Consider the following 19,549-nt stretch of genomic DNA (forward strand, 5'->3'; position numbering starts at 1 on the left):
CAAGCAAATTCTAAACCCTAATTTGTTTTCCTTTTTTCCCTCCATTTTATCTTGCAATTTTTATTAAAAAATAATACAATTTTGTCTTGACTAGGATTCGAACCCGCAACCCTTCAATGCAAGACAATATTTCCAACTATTATGGCAAGTATACCATCAATTTTAAAATTATATCATATCAACTGGGTGATTAAAATTATGTGCAATAATTGATAAGCACCATCAATTTTAAAAGTATATCATATCAAAATTATTGTTGACTATATTATTCATCACGAAATATTTTTATGTCTTTCCTGATCAATGATTTTTTTTCTACCGGATCATAAATTTAGAGAATAATTATCATGTGAGATTTGAAAAGTTATTATCACGTGTAATTTGGAAAGTTATTATCAAACTCAATTCTACTAAATCAATTTTTTTTGCAATACAACCAAACACAACCATAGTCATGTCACTAATCACATTCATTATTTTATTTTTAATATTGCAGATTTAATATTAACCGATGATCAATTGATATAATATACACTAGCAGACCAATTGTGATTTAAATTATGTCCATAAAGTGTTAAGCTCCATCAACTTTCATAGGAAAGATTTCATACGACAATTAAGCACCATCAATTTTCATTGCACAATTTAAACAATTAAAAACCGATAATCTCTTATATTATAAGCTTGCTAACATAAGTTAACCATAAACCAAATTTTTTCCCCCTCATTTTCTCTTTCTTTTTATTGCAGCTTTATATTAAAAATATACATATTTGTCATCGAACCTGCATCTCTTACTTACAATAAAACCTTTCAACCGCTAAAACATGTGCTTCAATTATGAAAGAATTTAGGAATCCTAATATGTTAACTCTGTTTTCAATAAATTTGAACGGCGGAGTTAATCACAATTTTTATTTATTTATGGATGTTTACTTAAGTTTATGTTCTTAAGTAAACAAAACGATGGGGTTCAAAAATTATTTAAAAAATATATAAAATATAAAATAACCACATAAACAAATATAGAATAATTAGTCCATGAAATTCCCTATACTACTCTTATTGAAAATGCTCTTAGAATTTTTGTATTTTATTTTTTATTGTTACATATTACACCTAATTAGACACATGCACCGCATGGGTTAAATTTCTAGTTATTCAAAAGTGATTCTCAACCTTTAATGTTGTTTGGTAGTTTGAAATTAAAATTGCTTTTAAATGTGGAAATTACCAAAAGGGTATAATATACAATATCAAGATAAATATGAAGACCAAGTGAAATTCTATACCTATTTAATTTGATTAAATATGACAACCGCTTTGAGTTTATCCAATTAATTAAAATTAATTTAAAAAAGATAAGGAATTTAAAAATAAAAATAAAAAAGAAACATGAATTCTCTAGAACCATTAATCAAAAATATAAAAAGAATTCTCTAGATCCTAGTGTAAAGATGAAGAAGACTATTGTGTCTCTAAATTAATTAATCTGATGCAAAGATGAAGAAAATTGTTCTCAGTCTCAAAAATTCTATTGCAAAATTTCATCTCCTTCATTTTCAATTTCTTAATTTCTCTATAATGTTTACCGGTTGTACCACCACTAAGCACACCAAAATCCATGGATTTCATGGCATCATCCTTTATTCCTTCTCATGAATCGGCACCAACATTTCTAAGTGGGAGAGATATGTGTGGTTATCGATTTCACTGGAGAAAGGCAACATGCAGTATAGGGGGAGTACAGATTTGGTAAAAGTGATAGTAGTCGAGGGTAAGGAAGGAATAAAATAAATCATGAAATTGTAACCTACCAATAAATGAAGAATTGATTTTGCATTCAACGTGAAAGCTAGGATTTCTGGCTTTGGGTAGAATCGTTTTTAGAAGTCAGAATCAATTGTGAAATAGGAAACCAAACATAGTTGTTTCTGACGGAAATCACGTTACAAGGTCCAAACGCGAGTTAGAGGTGAAAAAACGCCAAACCAAACATACACTATATGGTGGGCGATGGGTGTATAGCTTTACTGTTGAAAAATCCTTGGAAACTTGAAGAAGAAGAAGAAGAAGAAGAAGAAGAAGAAGAAGAAGAAGAAGAAAGAAGAAGAAGAAGAAGAAGAAGAAGAAGAAGAAGAAGAAGAAGAAGAAGAAGAAGAAGAAATTTCTCTCTTTTACTTAGGAATGACAGAAAAACCCAAACCCGTGAGACCCACCCGAACCCAAACCCAAGTCAACGGGCGAAACCCGAATTGTCTGGGTTTGGGTTTGGGTGACACCCGAAAATATGGGTGTGGGTTTGGTATCACTCAAACCCACACCCGAAACCCATACACCCACCCGAAACATGTTAAAATTACCTAAATACCCCCACATATATATAAGTGTAAAAGTAAAATTAGGTTTTTCACAAACCACAAACCAAAATTGTGTTTGAATTTTGCTTGAAAGTTGGAAGAACTTAATTTTGGTTTAGTCGTAATTTAATTTTTTGAAAGACTATTTTGTAATTTTAAATTCCCTTGTAATTTTAAACCTATGTTTTTGCTAAGTGATTGACAATATGTTTAAATTCCATTGTTTTTGCTTAAATTCCTTGTTTTGCTTAAATTTGCAAAGTAGTACAAAATGCGTTGTGGGTTTGGGTTTGGGTGTAAAAAACCCGAACCCAATGGGTGTGGGCGTGGGTGTGGTTTTGCCACCCGAACAGATTTGGGTTTGGGTTTGGGTTTGGGTGTTGATTTCGGGTGTGGGTTTGGTATCACTCAAACCCGCACCCGTGGGCGCCCGTTGCCATCCCTACTTTTACTCGCCTATTTGTTCACTCAACCAACCAACCAACCAACCGTTAGATCAATCTAATGGCTAAATACTGTACAGGAGAGACAACACGAGAGACAAATACAGGAGAGGATCCAGATCCCTCCTGTAGTGAAGACTCAACTATTATTATTTTCCGTCAAAAAAGAATTATTATTATTTTTAATCCATCAAAAAGAAAAATAAATTTTCCTATGATTCGAGATTAAGTTCGTCAAAAACATAATTCTAGACCAAAATCTTTTTGTTCATTTTATTGATTTTAATCTATATAAAAATACTCACAGCAATAAAATTGATCCAAATTATAAGGATTGTAATTCCCTCAAACATGTTGTTAGAGATTCGATTCCTGACTTATACGTGCAAAAAAAAATTACAAAGTTTTACTTCACAATTAATACAAAAATAACATTATGTTTTTTGTTGATAATAATAATATTGTTTTACGTGCAAAGTGTAACAAATAATTAACCTTTTTTTTTATTTCATTAATTATTTTTATATAAATCTAAAATCTTTATAACATTTTTTCTCATTAGTTTAGTTCAGTTGATAGAGACATGACGTTATAAATGTAGGAACCGAGGTTCAAATACCGGACACTCCGCTTATCTTCCTTTGTGAAATTTATAATTATTAGGTTATTCGACGAAAAAATCTTTATAACATTTACATATTTATTTATTTATTAGCAATGATTTATTTTTTGTCAAAGAACATAATGCCTATTTTTCTCTGTCAAAAAGGAAAAGAAAAGAATGCGTATATTTAACATGAGGTACCTCTCTTCTTGAAGGTGAGCTTCACTAGTCATTATATTCTGTTATCTTCTTGTTCTGACTTTTCTTTCATTCTCAGCGCAAGTTTAGGAAAATGGGATGGACGACGCCGACGGTGGATGAGTTCCTTGAGCAGTGCAAGCAATCTGGCGACTCTGCCTATGCCGCCCTCCGATCCTTGCTGGAGGGCCTTGAAGATCCCGAAACCCGTTCCCAGGCTCGGATCTTCCTTTCCCACCTTCAGAACCGTTTTCCCACCAAGGACTCCTGCGATCGATGCTTTCAGACTTACCATTTTCGCATCGAAGACATCTTATTGGATCAATACGAGGGTATTTATTTACTTATGATTTGATTTCTTTAGATCGTCCCATTCTTTGCAATGAGAATGGTGAATGAAACACTCGTTGACTCTCTCTCTCTCTCTCTCTCACACACACACACAATAGATATAGATTCGGATGCTGTAATTTATATTAAAAGGCTAAAATGTTGGGAAAATTGTGTGCAAAAAGCTTAATTAATATGTTGTTGATTTACTAGTTCTCTCCCTTCCCCCAAATCTTTATCAATGTTAATTGTAGCTTTCTAGTTTCCACAATGAATGAATTTTTTCAGGTGTCTAAAAACTGACTTATTAAACCTCTAAATGCAGGTTACCAAGGGAGAAATAAATTGACTATGATGGTCATTCCTAGCATTTTCCTCCCTGAAGACTGGTCCTTTACTTTTTACGAAGGGATTAATAGACACCCGGACTCCATTTTCAAGGACAGAACTGTTACTGAGTTAGGTTGTGGAAATGGATGGATATCCATTGCCATTGCTGAGAAGTGGTTGCCTTCCAAGGTTTCCTTCAACAACGTGTTTCCTTTTCAATCCTTACCCATTTTCTATGCTAACACAAATTATTTCTGCAGGTTTATGGCCTTGATATCAATCCTAGAGCAGTAAAAATTTCCTGGATAAATCTATACTTGAATGCTTTAGATGAAAACGGCCAGCCCATCTATGACGAGGAGAAGAAAACTTTGTTGGATAGGGTAGAGTTTCACGAATCTGATCTTCTATCTTATTGCAGAGAAAATGGAATTCAACTTGAAAGAATTGTAGGATGTATTCCTCAGGTAATTCCAGAACTATCACACGTACTCACAGATTATGCAGGTTATTATACTTGAAATATTTATAATTACCATGTGCAAGTTTCTTTAAAGTTTGAACCAATTCTCTCAAATGTTTAAACCATTATGTAATAATGCACATATGATTTTATATCTAGCATGTCCCTTAGCATAAAAGTCCTTTGGGCTTGAAGCAATACAATGTATAGATTTGCCTACAACACTTGCAAAATTCCATGGTCACCTTCAAGATGACTTAATTGTTTGCATGATTGTGTGGGGGAATCAATGCTCTTAGAATTTGGGCATTAGGACACCTTTAGCCATTTCTCTAGCCAATGTGGGAACTCAACAAATGCTTTCGGGGGTTAAAGTTTAAAATGATTGACATATGGGATTTCATAACCATACTTTCTTCTCCAGCGATGTTTATTTTAAGCACTTTTAGGGAGAATTGCAACCACCTCCCTTGAGGTATCTCTAAATGACAACTATCAAACCCCCTCTGGTTTTAAAATGAACATTGACCTCCCTTATCTTTTTCTCCAAGTGATGCACATGCCCCTTTCAAGTTTGTGGTGTTCATGTGCTGTTAAAAGTCAACAGTGAGGTCAATATCCATTGATGCACATCCTTTATATATTAAAACACAAAACATGTTTTCCCTCCTAAACTTCCATAATAGTCCGCCTAAATCTTCTGCCCATATTTTTCTAATTAATTAATAACTAATTAATTGCCAATATTAACACATTGCAAAATTTCAAATTCCAATACTGCAATTAATTCCGTCTAAACTACTTCTCATATCTTCTACTTCATATCTCATACACATTCATTCCCCTTTTGTAGTATTTTTTATATTTTTGATACATTGTAGTATTTTTTTTAATGGCAAATAATATTCCCCCTTGTAGTATTAATCTTTCCAATACAATTAATAGCCACCTTTTAGATCCCATGAAACAAATCGATATTTTCCTGTTCTTTTAAAAAAAATTAAAAAATTATTCTAATTTTTTTTTTAAAGTTAAATATATTTTTCATCCTTATAAAATTAGTAAATTTTAGTTTTTCTCTCTATAAAACAAAATCATATGTTTTCATCCTCTAAAAATTTACTTTTTTTTTTTAGTCTTTTTTTTCAGTACATTTTAATTTTTAGTTTCTAATCACCAATTTATGTTCGTCTTAATGTCAATGTTTTGACCTTTTTTATTCAAGATATGTCAATATATTATATTAAACATATATAATTTCATACTATGTTGAAAAATATATAAAAAATATGTCAAAATTTTATCCATTAGAAATTATTTTAAAGATGAAAACAAATTATTTTTTTATTTTTTTTTGTAAGAACAGCGATCAAAATTTGTTAATTTTATATGGATGAAAAATTTATTTATCCTTTTCTTCTATTACTGTACATAGGAATGCTTATACCCGGAATACTTTTTAATTTAAACCATTTTTTATGTGAATGTGTTTGTGCTTACCGTGTACTCATGGATGTCAAGTTAATTAATCAACTAATATGTTTAAGAAGATGTTGTTAATTATGAGTAGTACTCCATCCGTCCTAAAATATAAGGGAAAAAAATTGTCCTAAATTATAAAAGAAAAACACAAACATTTATATTTTTCAGGATTTCTTTTTACTTATTCTCATGAAATTAAATCCAAACTGCTTTTAATTTACTCTCTATCTCTTATCTTTTCCATAATCAATAAAAATTGTTTCTTGATAATTTGGGACGGTTGGAGTATTTGTATATATTTTAACCTTATAAGTTATGAATATGAAATTTGACTTTTGCCAATTTTTTTTATTTAAGTTTTGAAATATAAATCCAGAGTTCTCCAATAATTGATTGGACCCTTCTTTGAATTTATATTACATCAATTTATTCTATCAATTTTAATAAATGAATATAATTATTTTTAGTAAAAAATAATAAGCGTTTCATCGTAAATAAGATAAATGTGAGTGGCCCCTCTTTGTGTGCCCACGTGAGTACGTTATTAGGTTTATAATATTTTGTTTACCAATATATTTATATATATTGATGAACATTTTTTTTTTACTAAATATTTATGAACATTAAGATCTCACTATTTGATTTTTATGTTGCTATTTCAAATTTTGATAATTATTCTAATAAAAAACAATAATCAAGATCATTATTATTGTTATTTATATAGTGAAATATGATTATGCATAATGTACCCAAAAAAAACGATTATCCATAATTTACCCGTGCATCGCACGGGTGGAATGACTAGTAACCAAGATTAGCAACCCAAAGATTCCATGGAACCTGCTGATCTTTTCCTCATGTTTTGCATCATTAGCAACCTCTATTCTTCCTCCACAACCCACCAATCACCAACTACGATTTTTTATTTTTGTATTAAATGACTATAACCCTCGTCATATTTATCTCTAAAGGCCCATTGGTTGCAACCAAATCCTAAAATTAATTATCATTTTGCAAAGGCATGATCAATGAGTTAGGCCTCGATATTCATGACGAAACCTTGGTGTCCTATCATCCTGGTAATATAATATCTCCCTCCACCCGTAGCCCCCCCCCCCCACTCACCCCCCCCTCCCCACCCCCCACCACCTCCCAAAAGAAGTTTCACTTTTCCCTTGAAGGAGATAAGGAACTTCCACCTAGTGCATGGTGTATAATGACAAGTTATGGCAGCATCATAAGAATAGTACTTCGAGTCCCCATAGTACACATACTAGATTTGGGGTTAACACAACCTGGCTTGGCTTAGAGAGTTTACCCAACCGAACCAGCTCTTGCTATTTTTCCCTTAAGAAAATGTTGCAATCTTGGGGCCTATTTAGTTTGAGAAACTATTTTTTCTTCTTTTATTTGCAAAATTGTCCCTTGTTTGCACTCTTTTCTTGTGTTCAAACATTTATACATACATGGTGAAAACAATTGTTAAAAGCAAACATTTTGCAAATATTTGAAGTCAGGAAACAAAGTGAAAACAAGGGGAAAGTTTTGCAATCCAAAGTAAAAACAAATTTTTTTGTCAAACCAAACAGACCCTAAATTTCGTTAATCTAATTGTGTCAAAAGTTCTCATAATGTGTGCAAGTATACAACATTTGATACCATTTCAAAATTAATTGTTACATCACCAAACAACTTGATTTTAATGTATAATGTACTGTTTAAAATGCAAGTAAATATCGACATATTGAGAAAACATTTTATGTTTTCCTTTATTGTTTTCACTTTTAATTACAAAACCACTACCTTGTATTCAATGTGTTTCCTGTTCTGTTTATTTTACAAACTCACCAACTTGTTTTCAAACAAAAAATGGATTGAAAACAAGGTGGTGGTTTAGCAATTAAAAGTAAGAACATAAAATGTTATCTCAAAGTAAACAGGCCCAGTGTGTGAGGTAACTCGACCTCGGTTTTAGTGGAAGCTGTCTGTAGTGATAAAGAATCATCATTAGTAATATATATTATACAAGATTACACCCAGTGATGATGAACTACACCTCAAAATTCATGTTACCAATGACAGGCTCTGGCTAACAAATCATACACACAGGAAGATAATAACATCCAGACAATAAATATTTATATTGTAGTTGGCGAAAGCATACACTTAGCAATAGCATCCATGCACATTGGATTTGAATCTTCTATACGCAAATCCAAAAAATTGCAATACAAAGATGAAAAATGTATATAAATATTTGAGTTCTGTGTTAATAATTTTTAATAAAATTTAACTATTTTGAAATATTACTAATACATATTAATTTATAAAAATATGGAAATTTTTAAATTTTATAAACACACATATATCACCTGTGATTTTCTTGAAAATTATTTGGCAAAATTCAACTCGTAGTCCCTTTACTTAATTTCAGGAAACATTTTAGTCCTTTATCTTTTTTTCATGACGTTTTAGTCCTTTTTTCTAGTTCAGATATGAATTTCAGGCTTCAAATCTATGATTTTGTTTCTCTATGCTTTCTCAATCATAAATATATGTTATGCCCCAAAAGAAAACCATAGATTTAAAGCTTAAAAAACCATATACAAATATGGATGAAAGACCAAAAAGGACAAAACTGACGTGAAAAAAGATAAATGACCAAATTGTTACTTGAAATTAAGTAAGGGACTACAGGAGCAATTTTGCCAAATAATTTTGTAGAAAACAATTTCATTTTTTTTAAAAGATTTTTTAAAATTTTTTTATGACTAGAAACAAACACAAATTAGCTTGTGTTTTTCTTAAAGACCTCTGAAAAACAATCTAGTGATTATTTTATATCAAAATCATTTTTGTTATTAACACAAATTGGTCCTATATCTCAAATAATTAATCCATACAATCATTTTCAGTTTTACAGAATTTTATTTTTTCCCCTTTCTCTCTAAGTATTTGAAGTATTCTTATATGGTATATCACAAACTTCTTGATGATTTGTGTTTATCTGATGTTTTATCTTAATCATTTGATTAATATGTATCCTTGTGGCTGGACCCCGTGCAGATTCTTAATCCAAATCCAGATGCAATGACTAAAATGATAACAGAAAATGCAAGTGAGGAATTCCTTCATTCTTTGAGTAATTATTGTGCACTTCAGGTAAATGCAATCTTATCTTTTTAATATGTTACTAGCATTCCACTAGCTATGCCGTTTCCTCATATACTTTTTTTGCATGGATCATAGACTTGTAGGCGTAGCAGAAGCATTCATATTCATTTTATAATTTCTATGCGTGAAGCTCAAAAATAACTTTTATTTATTTATTTTATTTATCACTTACACAATTTTCCCCTTATTCACTGATCTTGGCAATCTCGAGCCTATTTATGACATAAATAATGCATTTTCATGTTTATTTTTTCTTTTGTTGTGTGTAGGGTTTTGTGGAGGACCAGTTTGGGTTAGGTTTAATTGCCAGGGCAGTTGAAGAAGGGATATCAGTAATCAAACCAAATGGAATTATGATCTTTAATATGGGAGGCCGCCCAGGTCAAGCTGTTTGCAAACGATTGTTTGAACGCCGGGGTTTTCGCATTACAAAGCTTTGGCAAACTAAAATTATTCAGGCTAGTAATAATATGTTTTACCAGATAGTGTTTCTCCAGTGAAAGTGTAATCTTATTGAGATGTACTGGTACAGGCTGGCGACACAGACATTGCAGCCTTAGTTGAAATTGAGAAGAACAGCCCGCACCGATTTGAGTTCTTTATGGGACTTTCTGGAGATCAGCCTATTTGTGCACGGACAGCTTGGGCTTATGGAAAGTCTGGTGGAAGCATTTCCCATGCTCTATCAGTTTACAGTTGTCAGCTTCGTCAACCTAACCAGGTGGGGTGCTTCACTAAAAGTCTGTCAATTCCTTACAAGAATATTTGTTGCCTTGAAGTAATTTTGAAGCACAGTGTAATTTGATACTTGCAGGTTAAAGTTATATTTGAGTTTCTAAAAAATGGATTTCAAGAGAGCAGCAGTTCTCTAGATTTGTCTTTTGAGGATGATTCTGTTGCTGATGAGAAAATTCCTTTTCTTGCTTATCTTGCAAGCATTCTAAAAGATGATTCCTATTTTCCGTATGAGCCACCGGCCGGAAGCAAACGCTTCCGCAATCTTATTGCTGGATTTTTGAAGACTTATCACCATATTCCACTCACTGCCAGTGTAAGAAGAAACCAGTACTATATAATATATAGCCATGCTACACTATGTGTATAAATCATCTTATGCATCTATCATAAGATGACGTGTCATTAAGTTTTATGTTTGTTGTAAGGTCTACCGTAAATATCTCCATTAGGTAGTAGGTATGTCAGTATAGTTCTTTATTGCAGCCAAACAAAATTCCACACACTAATGAATGAATCAGGTAGTATGTGTTTCAAGAGCAGGAGAAAAGTCAATATTAAGTAGCAGAGTTACTTTTATAATTTTCAAAAATTTCTTCTGGTTATGTCATTAGGCCAGATCTGCTATTTAAGACATTCTGGTATTTTATTCACAAGTCTCAAACATCCATAATGGGCTTGGGTCAGGAAGAGTCAGAGAGTACAATTTGGAGGTTATTTTGTTCTAACTTACTTTCTCTGGAATGCATATTTTCTGTGGGTGTTGTAGCTTCTGGAAGTCATGTAACCTGAAAGGCCTTCTAACCTGCATTACTAAAAAATTCGCCTCAGCTGTTGATTAGCAGATTTTTTCCTGAATCTTAAATTCATAATTATCAAGAAGTTTTCTTTCTGGGTTTATTACACCCAAAGGACCAAACGTCCAAACCATATACCGCATTCAACTCATTCTCGTCTCAATCCTTCTCTTCTCCTTGTTAGAACCCTGTCCAGACTCTTCCCATACACCATTATGTCAGTAGAACCAGTTGTCATCTAAGGTGTAGCTTACATCCTGTATAATTCTACATGCTCTTCTGATTCTACATCTCTTAAATATAAGCACAAAATCTAAGAAATATGGGATATGTTGTTGGCGGTAGTTCATGTGAATTTGTCTTTAAAAAACAGATGTTATTCACAAACAAAATAGTAATAAAAAAGTGAAATGTAAAAAACTAGAAGAAAACGGTTTTATTTCTAGATCGGTCTCTTGGTAGACTCTAGATGCCTCCCACTTAAAGTAACCCTTATCCATCATTCATTTGAATGGCAGGATTTTCACCATCAGAAATCTTTCTATTATTGGATGAGTTAGTTATCTGGCAACCTGCATTGTGATTTATATCTGTACTTGCTTTGTCAAATGGGTACAAATGCTTTCCATAGATTATTATTACTAATATCTTATTTATAAAAGTAAAAATATATGCAGTGCTCTACTTAAGTTTAATTTTGTTGATAATCTGTTACATGTAAACCATTCTACTCAACATTGACATCATCTTTTGAAATCATGTGCAAGAATGTTGTTATTTTTCCTTCAAGGAATGCGGCTATTGAGAATGCTCTTCGCTTGTTCTCACCTCGGCTTGCAATTGTTGATGAACATCTGACTCGACATTTACCTAGGCAGTGGTTAACATCTTTGGCACTTGAGGTATGAATGTCATGCCAGTGTTCTTTTGATTATTATGCAATTACTATAATATCCTACAGCAGTTACATAGCAATTACAACACATAATATTTAATAATAATTAAATAAACTGCCTACTAATTATTATATAATGTCTACCCCAAGCATAGTTGTATTTTTAGGCTTCTTCCTAACATAGGTCCTTGTGATTGGAGGCCTACTACTAAATCAAATTAATAGTTGTTGACACAGTACAGGAGAAAATCATACCATCAGTTTTAAATGTAAGGAATCCAATGTTTCAAAAGCATATATACTACAGAAACAGCAACCAAATCTTTTCCCTTTAGGTGGGATCAGCTGCATGGATCAATCAATTTCATAAAATCATATCATATATTTGAACCAAAGATAAAATATTTATCTCTAAATCAATCTTGCGGATTCAGCCTGTAGTTTTTCTTATCCCCCCTGCCTTTAACTATTGGACCACTCTCCATGGTTTAGTCTCCAGTGCTTTGGTTCCATACAACAAAGCGGGTCTTATAACTTGGCGAAACAAGTTTTTATAGATTTGATTTTTGCTCATGTTATGGTCCCTTGGTCTTGGATCGGTTAACACGGTCTTAGACGCGGGAGAACCTTTCTTTCGACCTATAATGAAGACAGAAGCTGGCTCGTCCTAGACAGAGTCTCTTCTTGAATTCACAAGTTAACTTTTGATAATAATTATTTGATTGATTATTATTATTCGAAATCTCAATGCCTTTAAATAGGCTTACAATAGAAATTCTAATTAAACTAGGTTAATAACTAACTTATCCTATATTTACTATTCATTTAAATTTAAAAGATACTAATCCTAAAGATAATAGAATAATTTGTTCTAACTCTTAATCTAATCCTAACAATATTGAACTAACTTATTTAAAATAAATAAAACAATAAATCCTAATCAACGTAACTAAATCCTAATCAGCGAAATCATAGGTTTTCCTCTTTCCCACAACTGGATACATATCAGCTCACAGCAAGGGCATATATTTACATTGTTGCAATGGGAGACTGGTTGGTTGGGAGAGACCAGGCTCTCGAATTCCTAGTGCATCCTTATCTTTTTTATCCTTTTCTTTATAATTTTCATATTAAGTGTGTTGTATTTCTCTGTTGTGAGGATTGCTGGAAGTTATATATAAACTATAACTAAATATTTCCCGTGCATTTAATTTTCATTTCTTACCAATTTTATTAGATTGTTGCATGTACCTAACAAGTTTTTATCTTTCTAGCAGAATATGGGAACTGTTGACTCTTTAGATGATACAATAACGGTAATAGAAGCCCCTCGGCAATCAGACTTAATGATAGAACTAATAAAGAAATTGAAGCCTCAAGTGGTGGTGACTGGAATTGCTATTTTTGAGGCTGTTACTAGTTCAGCTTTTGTGCACCTCTTAGATACAACACGAGATGTTGGATCTCGTCTTTTCTTGGACATGTCAGATCACTTTGAGCTATCTAGCCTTCCGGGATCAAATGGGGTCCTGAAGTATCTTTCAGGAAGTCCTCTACCCTCTCATGTGGCAATTATTTGCGGACTGGTAAAGAACAAGGTAATATTCCATATTAACTTATTTTTTCACTTAAACTGTATGGTAGGCTTCTGTTCTGACTTTGATCAATTTCTTATTAATGGCACCGACATGCATGTTTTCCAGGTTTATCCAGATTTAGAAGTAGCTTTTGTCATTTCAGAAGAAGAGTCCCTCTTCAATGCATTGTCCAAAACTGTTGAGTTACTAGAAGGCAATACTGCATTAATCAGTCAGTACTATTACGGCTGTATTTTTCACGAGCTTCTTGCTTTTCAGCTGGCTTGCAGGCGTGCACCTTCCGAGGTTGGTCTGTCTGCCTGCTTGTCCTTTCCATTTTCTTTTAGGCTGAAATTTTGATTTTTTTTTTTACATAACATGAGTTTAGGGTCTGAATTTCGTTAATAATGAACCAATCGGATTGTTATTATCTGCTTCAGTAGGATAAGAGGATGACTCCGGTTCCATACTGCTGAATGAGAAACATATAAAGGCATAAGGTGAAACCGTGTGTTTTGAACCGCACAACAAAGACTTTTTATATATGCTTTAAAAGAAACGAGAGTTTTTATATAGGCTTAAAAGAAATAATTAAGACAATTACAAAAGTATTTTGCCCTTAGTATTTACAAGATAAGATGTGATATCTCAATCCCTATTTACATGGACCCTAATCTTATTTTAAACACTCCCCCTCAAGCTGGAGCATATAAATCATATGCACGTGCTTCTGAGGGAGGACTGGCCATGACAAGACAAAGTTGGTTATGGGGTGGGTTGAAAATCGGATCCTTACTTACAAGGTTTGATATGGCATCTCAATCCCATGGATCCTAATCTTATTTTACTCACATACCATACTGACATTGTTCTCTAAGACGTTAGAAACAGTGGGGGACAGTTAGGAAAATATTATCTACGACATTATGATCTAGGTTGATGCGTGAGCAATGTAGCTGATGTTGCTCAACCCAGGTTCCATACCTTACTGTCATTGTTCTCTACGACTTTAGAAACTGCTTGGGCAAAACAATATATTAGTTTATGTTGGACAGCCTAGGTTGCATACCATACTAAAATCTGGCACGCAATGAACACAATGCTACAAGAGATGCTACAACACAATGCTACACGAGATGCTACAGCATGTGCTGCAGCAACTTAAGTACTGAATATAATAAAGCGATAAATAGCGAGGAAAATAAATAACACAGATCGTTTGTTAACCCAGTTCAGTGCAACGTCACCTACTCTGGGGGATACCAATCCAGGAATGAATCCACTATAATAGTTCTAGTTCAAAGCCCTTGACCAACACCCGGTACTTGACTTCTCGCCTAGACACTACTCGTGCAATCCTACCTAGGAATCTCCTAGATAATGAGACCTCGTCCCAAATTCCTTCTAACAACACGTACTATGTTGCTGTCAACTTAATAACGATCAAGATGGAGACAACCTCCTAAGAAACTAGATTCCACTCGCGCTTAAAAGCTCTCGAGTGAAACACACACACTAACTCCGTGCTTCAAAGCTTAGGAGTAGTTTACAATTAACAACCAAGACACAGTCCTAAACTTGCATCAAAGTGACACAAGAAAGGCTCACAATTAACACAAAACTCTAAACCCTAAAAACTCACTTTTGTAAACACGGTTTAGAACACACGAGTTGTATAGGCTTGAGGCTTCACATATATATAGTCTTCAATTGTCTTGATGTGCAAGCTAGGTCTTCAGACAAACACAGTTGTAGGAATTGCGGTCAGCCCTAAATTAATTTCAAAAATATAACCAATTTTTTGTTTCACGCAAAAATATAACATGTTATATTTTTGTTTTAAATAATACATAAACAGCCTTCCAGAAACTTGGAGAGCAAGGCTTCAAATAAACAGCTGGAATCTTCATTGGCCAGCTCACAAGATTTACTTCAAAATAATTCTTCAATAAAGATTTACTCCAAAACAATATTTGATTAAATTCAAAAATATATCACGATATATTTTTGTATCAAATAATAACACATAAACCGCCTTCAGATACTTGTGGGACAAGGCACGTCTTGGCTTGTTAGATAAGCACGGAAATTATATCTGAAACAAATGCTACAACATTTTGTCCAGCATCTGGCTAGAATTGGCTTTTGCAAAATGTAGCCAATATAAAAACCCAACACATACTACTGACCTTGTTCTTTTAAGACATTAGAAACTGGTGGGATAATTGGGAAAATATTATCACGGGTTAATAGGTGTTTTGCCTCCTGTCATTTGGGCGAGTTTTGCTTTACACCTAGGTAAATTTTACTGTATTTTTTTTGCTTCACCCCCTGTAATTAAAAACTTCCCTCTTTTTAACCCCTAACCACACATGTTGGTATATGATTGTACATTTTGTTGATGTGGCATGCCTACTTGTCATTTTTTTTGTTTTTTATTTACTTTTAAATCCACTTGGATATTTATAACTTCTTAATAAAAAAATAAAATAAAAATCATTAATCAAGAAGAGAGATTTAAAAAGTTATAAATCCACATGTACATTTTTTTTGTTTTTTGTTTTATTAAATAAATATCTAGGTGGATTTAAAAGTAAATAAAAAATGAATGACAAGTAAGCCTGCCAACATGTGTGATCAGTAGTTAAAAATTAGGGAATCTTTGAATTACAGGGGGTAAAACAAAACTCGCCCAAATTGCAGGGGCAAAAACACCTATTAACCCTCTTAGAATTGAGAGTTGAGCCTAACCCAACCCTACAAAACCGACTTGTAAGGTGAGATTGCCTCTATATTATAAACATATATTCAGGCCATCTTGCAACCGATGTGGGACTTCTTAGCAAACCCTATTATCATCTACAACATCAGTGAATGCGATCTAGGTTGAGGCATGTGCAATACTTCTGATGTTAAGTTACATGCCTTGATTATTGTAAAATTTATGGGACCTGGACAATGTGTAAGATTGACAACTGGAAACAGCATCGGTTACTGTGATTTACAAATTCCTTATTATTGCTATAAGGGGGTCGAAAACAGCAACCTGGTGCTAAGAAGTTCCTGCTATGACAGGATTCAGGGACAAGTTGGATCCACTGTGGATCTAATGAATACAACCTTACCTTATATTTGTAAAAGATTGATTCCACGACTCCAACGTGTGACCTCCAACTCACATGACAATAACTCCAACCTTTGCACCAAAGCCCCTCGTCCTTATTAGGGGAAGTATGCTGTGAAAGTTATGAAAATTAACACATATCTTCTGTATAGCTATTTATGACATGTAGATGAATTAGTTGATTCCCATGGTTAGTTTTCTCATTACTTCAAATTTAACTTCTGTCCTCCAGAGAAGCTGTGAAAATGTCAAATCAGTTGATATGATAGGATTTGCTAAATCAGCCGTATCTGTCCTTAATAATGCTGAGCTAGCAATTGACGGGGTAGAGAATGGCTCCCTGGTCCACATGGACGTTGATCAGATCTATTTGCCTATTCCTTCTCCTGTTAAGGCTGCTATTTTTGAAAGTTTTGCTCGACAAAACATGTCTGAGTCTGAAATTGATGTCACCACAAGCATAAAAAAGTTCGTCAAAAGCAACTATGGTTTTCCAACCGGTAGCAGCACGGAATATATATATGCTGACAATTCAAAAGCTCTTTTCAATAAACTGGTCCTCTGCTGCACTAAAGAAGGTGGCACCCTCTGTTTTCCAGCTGGATCAAATGGGAACTATGTTTCTTCTGCTACATTTTTGAAAGCTGACATAGTGACAGTTCCTACTGATGCCAGTGTTGGTTTTAAGTTCACAGAAAAGACACTCACTGGAGTCCTTGGCACTGTGAAAAATCCATGGGTGTATATCTCTGGACCTACAATCAACCCCACTGGCTTAGTTTATAGCAACAAGGAGATAGGGGAGATTTTGAGCACTTGTGCTAGATTTGGTGCAAGAGTTATAATTGATACTTCATCCTCTGGTTTGGAATTTGACTGTGAAGGGTGGGGTGGCTGGGACTTGGAGGGGTGTTTGGCTAAGCTGAATTCTTCATTCAAGCCATCGTTCTGCGTGTCTCTTCTCGGAGGATTGTCTCTTAAGATGCTCAATGGTGTTCTCAGATTTGGGTTTCTTATTCTTAACCAGTCGGTTTTGGTTGACACATTTTATAGTTATCCGGGATTAAGTAAACCTCACAGTACTGTTAGATATGCTGCAAAGAAGTTGCTGGAGCTTAGAGAGCAGAAATCATCAATTCTATCAGATGCTATTGTTGAACACACACAGATTTTGAGAAGTAGGTTCAAGTGCTTGAAGGAGGTAATTTCTGATCTTCTAAACATTTCTGTTTGAATTTTATTTTAACTGGTTTGTTTTTTATGGTTGTAATATTTTTCTTTCCTTAAAAGAATGCTTAACATTTTTTCTGCTTAGGCACTTGAGAAGAGTGGGTGGGATGTGCTTGAATCGTGTGCCGGAGTTTCTGTTGTGGCCAAACCCTCTGCCTATCTCAAAAAGACTATTAAGCTAAAGATTTCATCAAAAGGCGAAGACAGCCAAGGAAATGGCACTATGGAAATAACGCTCAACGACTCAAATATTAGGAATGCCATTCTCGAAGCCACTGGTTTATGCATCAATAGTGGCTCTTGGACTGGAATTCCTGGATATTGTCGCTTCAATATTGCACTTGAAGAAAATGATTTCAAGAAAGCGCTGGATTGTATACAAAAATTTAGAGAAGTTGCACTAGATTAGAACCTGTGTCATTGGCACACACTCACACATATATTTATGCAAATTCTTATCTACCCATTGCATTAAAATGGGCTGAGTGACCCATTTGACTTGACACTAATCTAAACCGTCCAATTAATCTTCTATTATTTATGTCATGAAAAATATAAATTTAGAGAATAACTATCATGTGAGATTTGGAAAGTTATTATCACGTGTAATTTGGAAAGTTATTATCAAACTCAATTCTGCTAAATCAATTTTTTTTTGCAATGCAACCAAACACAACCATAGTCATGTCACTAATCACATTCATTATTTTGATTTTAACATTGCAGATTTAATATCAACTGACGATCAATTGATACAATACGCACTAGCAGACCAATTGTGATTTAAATTATGTCCACAAAGTGTTAAGCTCCATCAACTTTCATAGGAAAGATTTCATACGACAATTAAGCACCATCAATTTTCATTGCACAATTTAAACAATTAAAAACCGATAATCTTTTATCTCTTATATTATAAGCTTGCTAACATAAGCTAACCCTAAACCAAATTTTTTTCCGCTCTCATTTTCTCTTTCTTTTTATTGCAGCTTACAATAAAACCTTTCAACCGCTAAAACATGTGCTTCAATTATGAAAAAATTTAGGAATCCGTTAACTCTGTTTTCAATAAATTTGAACGGCGGAATTAATCACAATTTTTATTTATTTATGGATGTCTACTTAAGTTTATGTTCTTGATTGTGTCTAATGTTTTTTTAACCTCTAATTATCATCAATTTTTTAACCTTTAGTTATCGGCAATTTTTTTTTAATAAGTAAACAAAATGATGGGGTTCCAAAATTATTTAAAAAATATATAAAATATAAAATAAGCACATAAACAAATATAGAATAATTAGTCAATGAAATTCTCTATACTACTCTTATTGAAAATGCTCTTAGAATTTTTGTATTTTATTTTTTATTGTTACATATTACAGCTAATTAGACCTATGCACCGCATGTGTCAAAGTTCTAGTTTATGCAAATTCTTATCTACCCATTGCATTAAAATGGGCTGAGTGACCCATTTGACTTGACACTAATCTAAACCGTCCAATTAATCTTCTATTATTTATGTCATGAAAAATATAAAAGTTGCAAGTTAAACTTATGTAATTGTAAATGGGTTTTTCTAACCTGTGCAACATTGCACAACATTGCACAGGATAAGAACCCATTAATCCACCATTTATATGATTTTTCTGAATGTTATTAATCCATCACAATTCTCTCTTCACTCCAACAATTTTTTTTCTCTCTCTCTTTTCTCCCACTTCTATTTTACGGTCTTTCTCCTCTTCTCTATTTCTCCATAACACCGCTTTTAGTTAGTAATCTATTAAAATTAGTGGATCTGTTAAAA

At 33.3% G+C, this 19,549-nt stretch overlaps 1 protein-coding gene across 4 annotated transcripts; it reads left to right on the top strand.

The window, feature by feature from the left end:
• Positions 1–3,519: 3,519 nt before the first annotated feature.
• LOC123910781 (methionine S-methyltransferase-like) lies at positions 3,520–19,293 on the top strand. Of its 4 annotated transcripts, none has more exons than XM_045962003.1 (13): positions 3,520–3,604; positions 3,685–3,937; positions 4,261–4,454; positions 4,526–4,732; positions 9,277–9,372; positions 9,654–9,842; positions 9,917–10,105; positions 10,199–10,435; positions 11,684–11,818; positions 13,089–13,409; positions 13,515–13,694; positions 16,745–17,713; positions 17,828–18,274. In XM_045962003.1, the coding sequence occupies exons 2-13, from the start codon at positions 3,700–3,702 to the stop codon at positions 18,149–18,151; spliced, it is 3,279 nt and encodes a 1,092-aa protein (XP_045817959.1). In that variant the 5' UTR covers positions 3,520–3,604; positions 3,685–3,699; the 3' UTR covers positions 18,152–18,274. The 4 variants fall into 4 exon arrangements, with proteins under 4 accessions (XP_045817959.1, XP_045817957.1, XP_045817956.1 ...); XM_045962001.1 differs by having other exon boundaries at positions 3,535–3,622; XM_045962004.1 differs by lacking the exon at positions 3,520–3,604 and adding an exon at positions 19,163–19,293 and having other exon boundaries at positions 3,634–3,937; positions 17,828–18,184.
• Positions 19,294–19,549: the final 256 nt, after the last annotated feature.

Source organism: Trifolium pratense, linkage group LG2 (assembly GCF_020283565.1).
Source record: "Trifolium pratense cultivar HEN17-A07 linkage group LG2, ARS_RC_1.1, whole genome shotgun sequence".
Taxonomy (NCBI): Eukaryota; Viridiplantae; Streptophyta; class Magnoliopsida; order Fabales; family Fabaceae; genus Trifolium; species Trifolium pratense.

What these genes read in the sequence shown, in the direction of transcription:
- LOC123910781 (XM_045962003.1), top strand. Translation starts at nt 3,700, where the DNA reads ATGGGATGGACGACGCCGACGGTGGATGAGTTCCTTGAGCAGTGCAAG. An exon ending in TTGTAGGATGTATTCCTCAG is followed by an intron (nt 4,733 to 9,276) that starts GTAATTCCAGAA and finishes GACCCCGTGCAG; the next exon opens with ATTCTTAATCCAAATCCAGA. An exon ending in AGCTTCGTCAACCTAACCAG is followed by an intron (nt 10,106 to 10,198) that starts GTGGGGTGCTTC and finishes TGATACTTGCAG; the next exon opens with GTTAAAGTTATATTTGAGTT.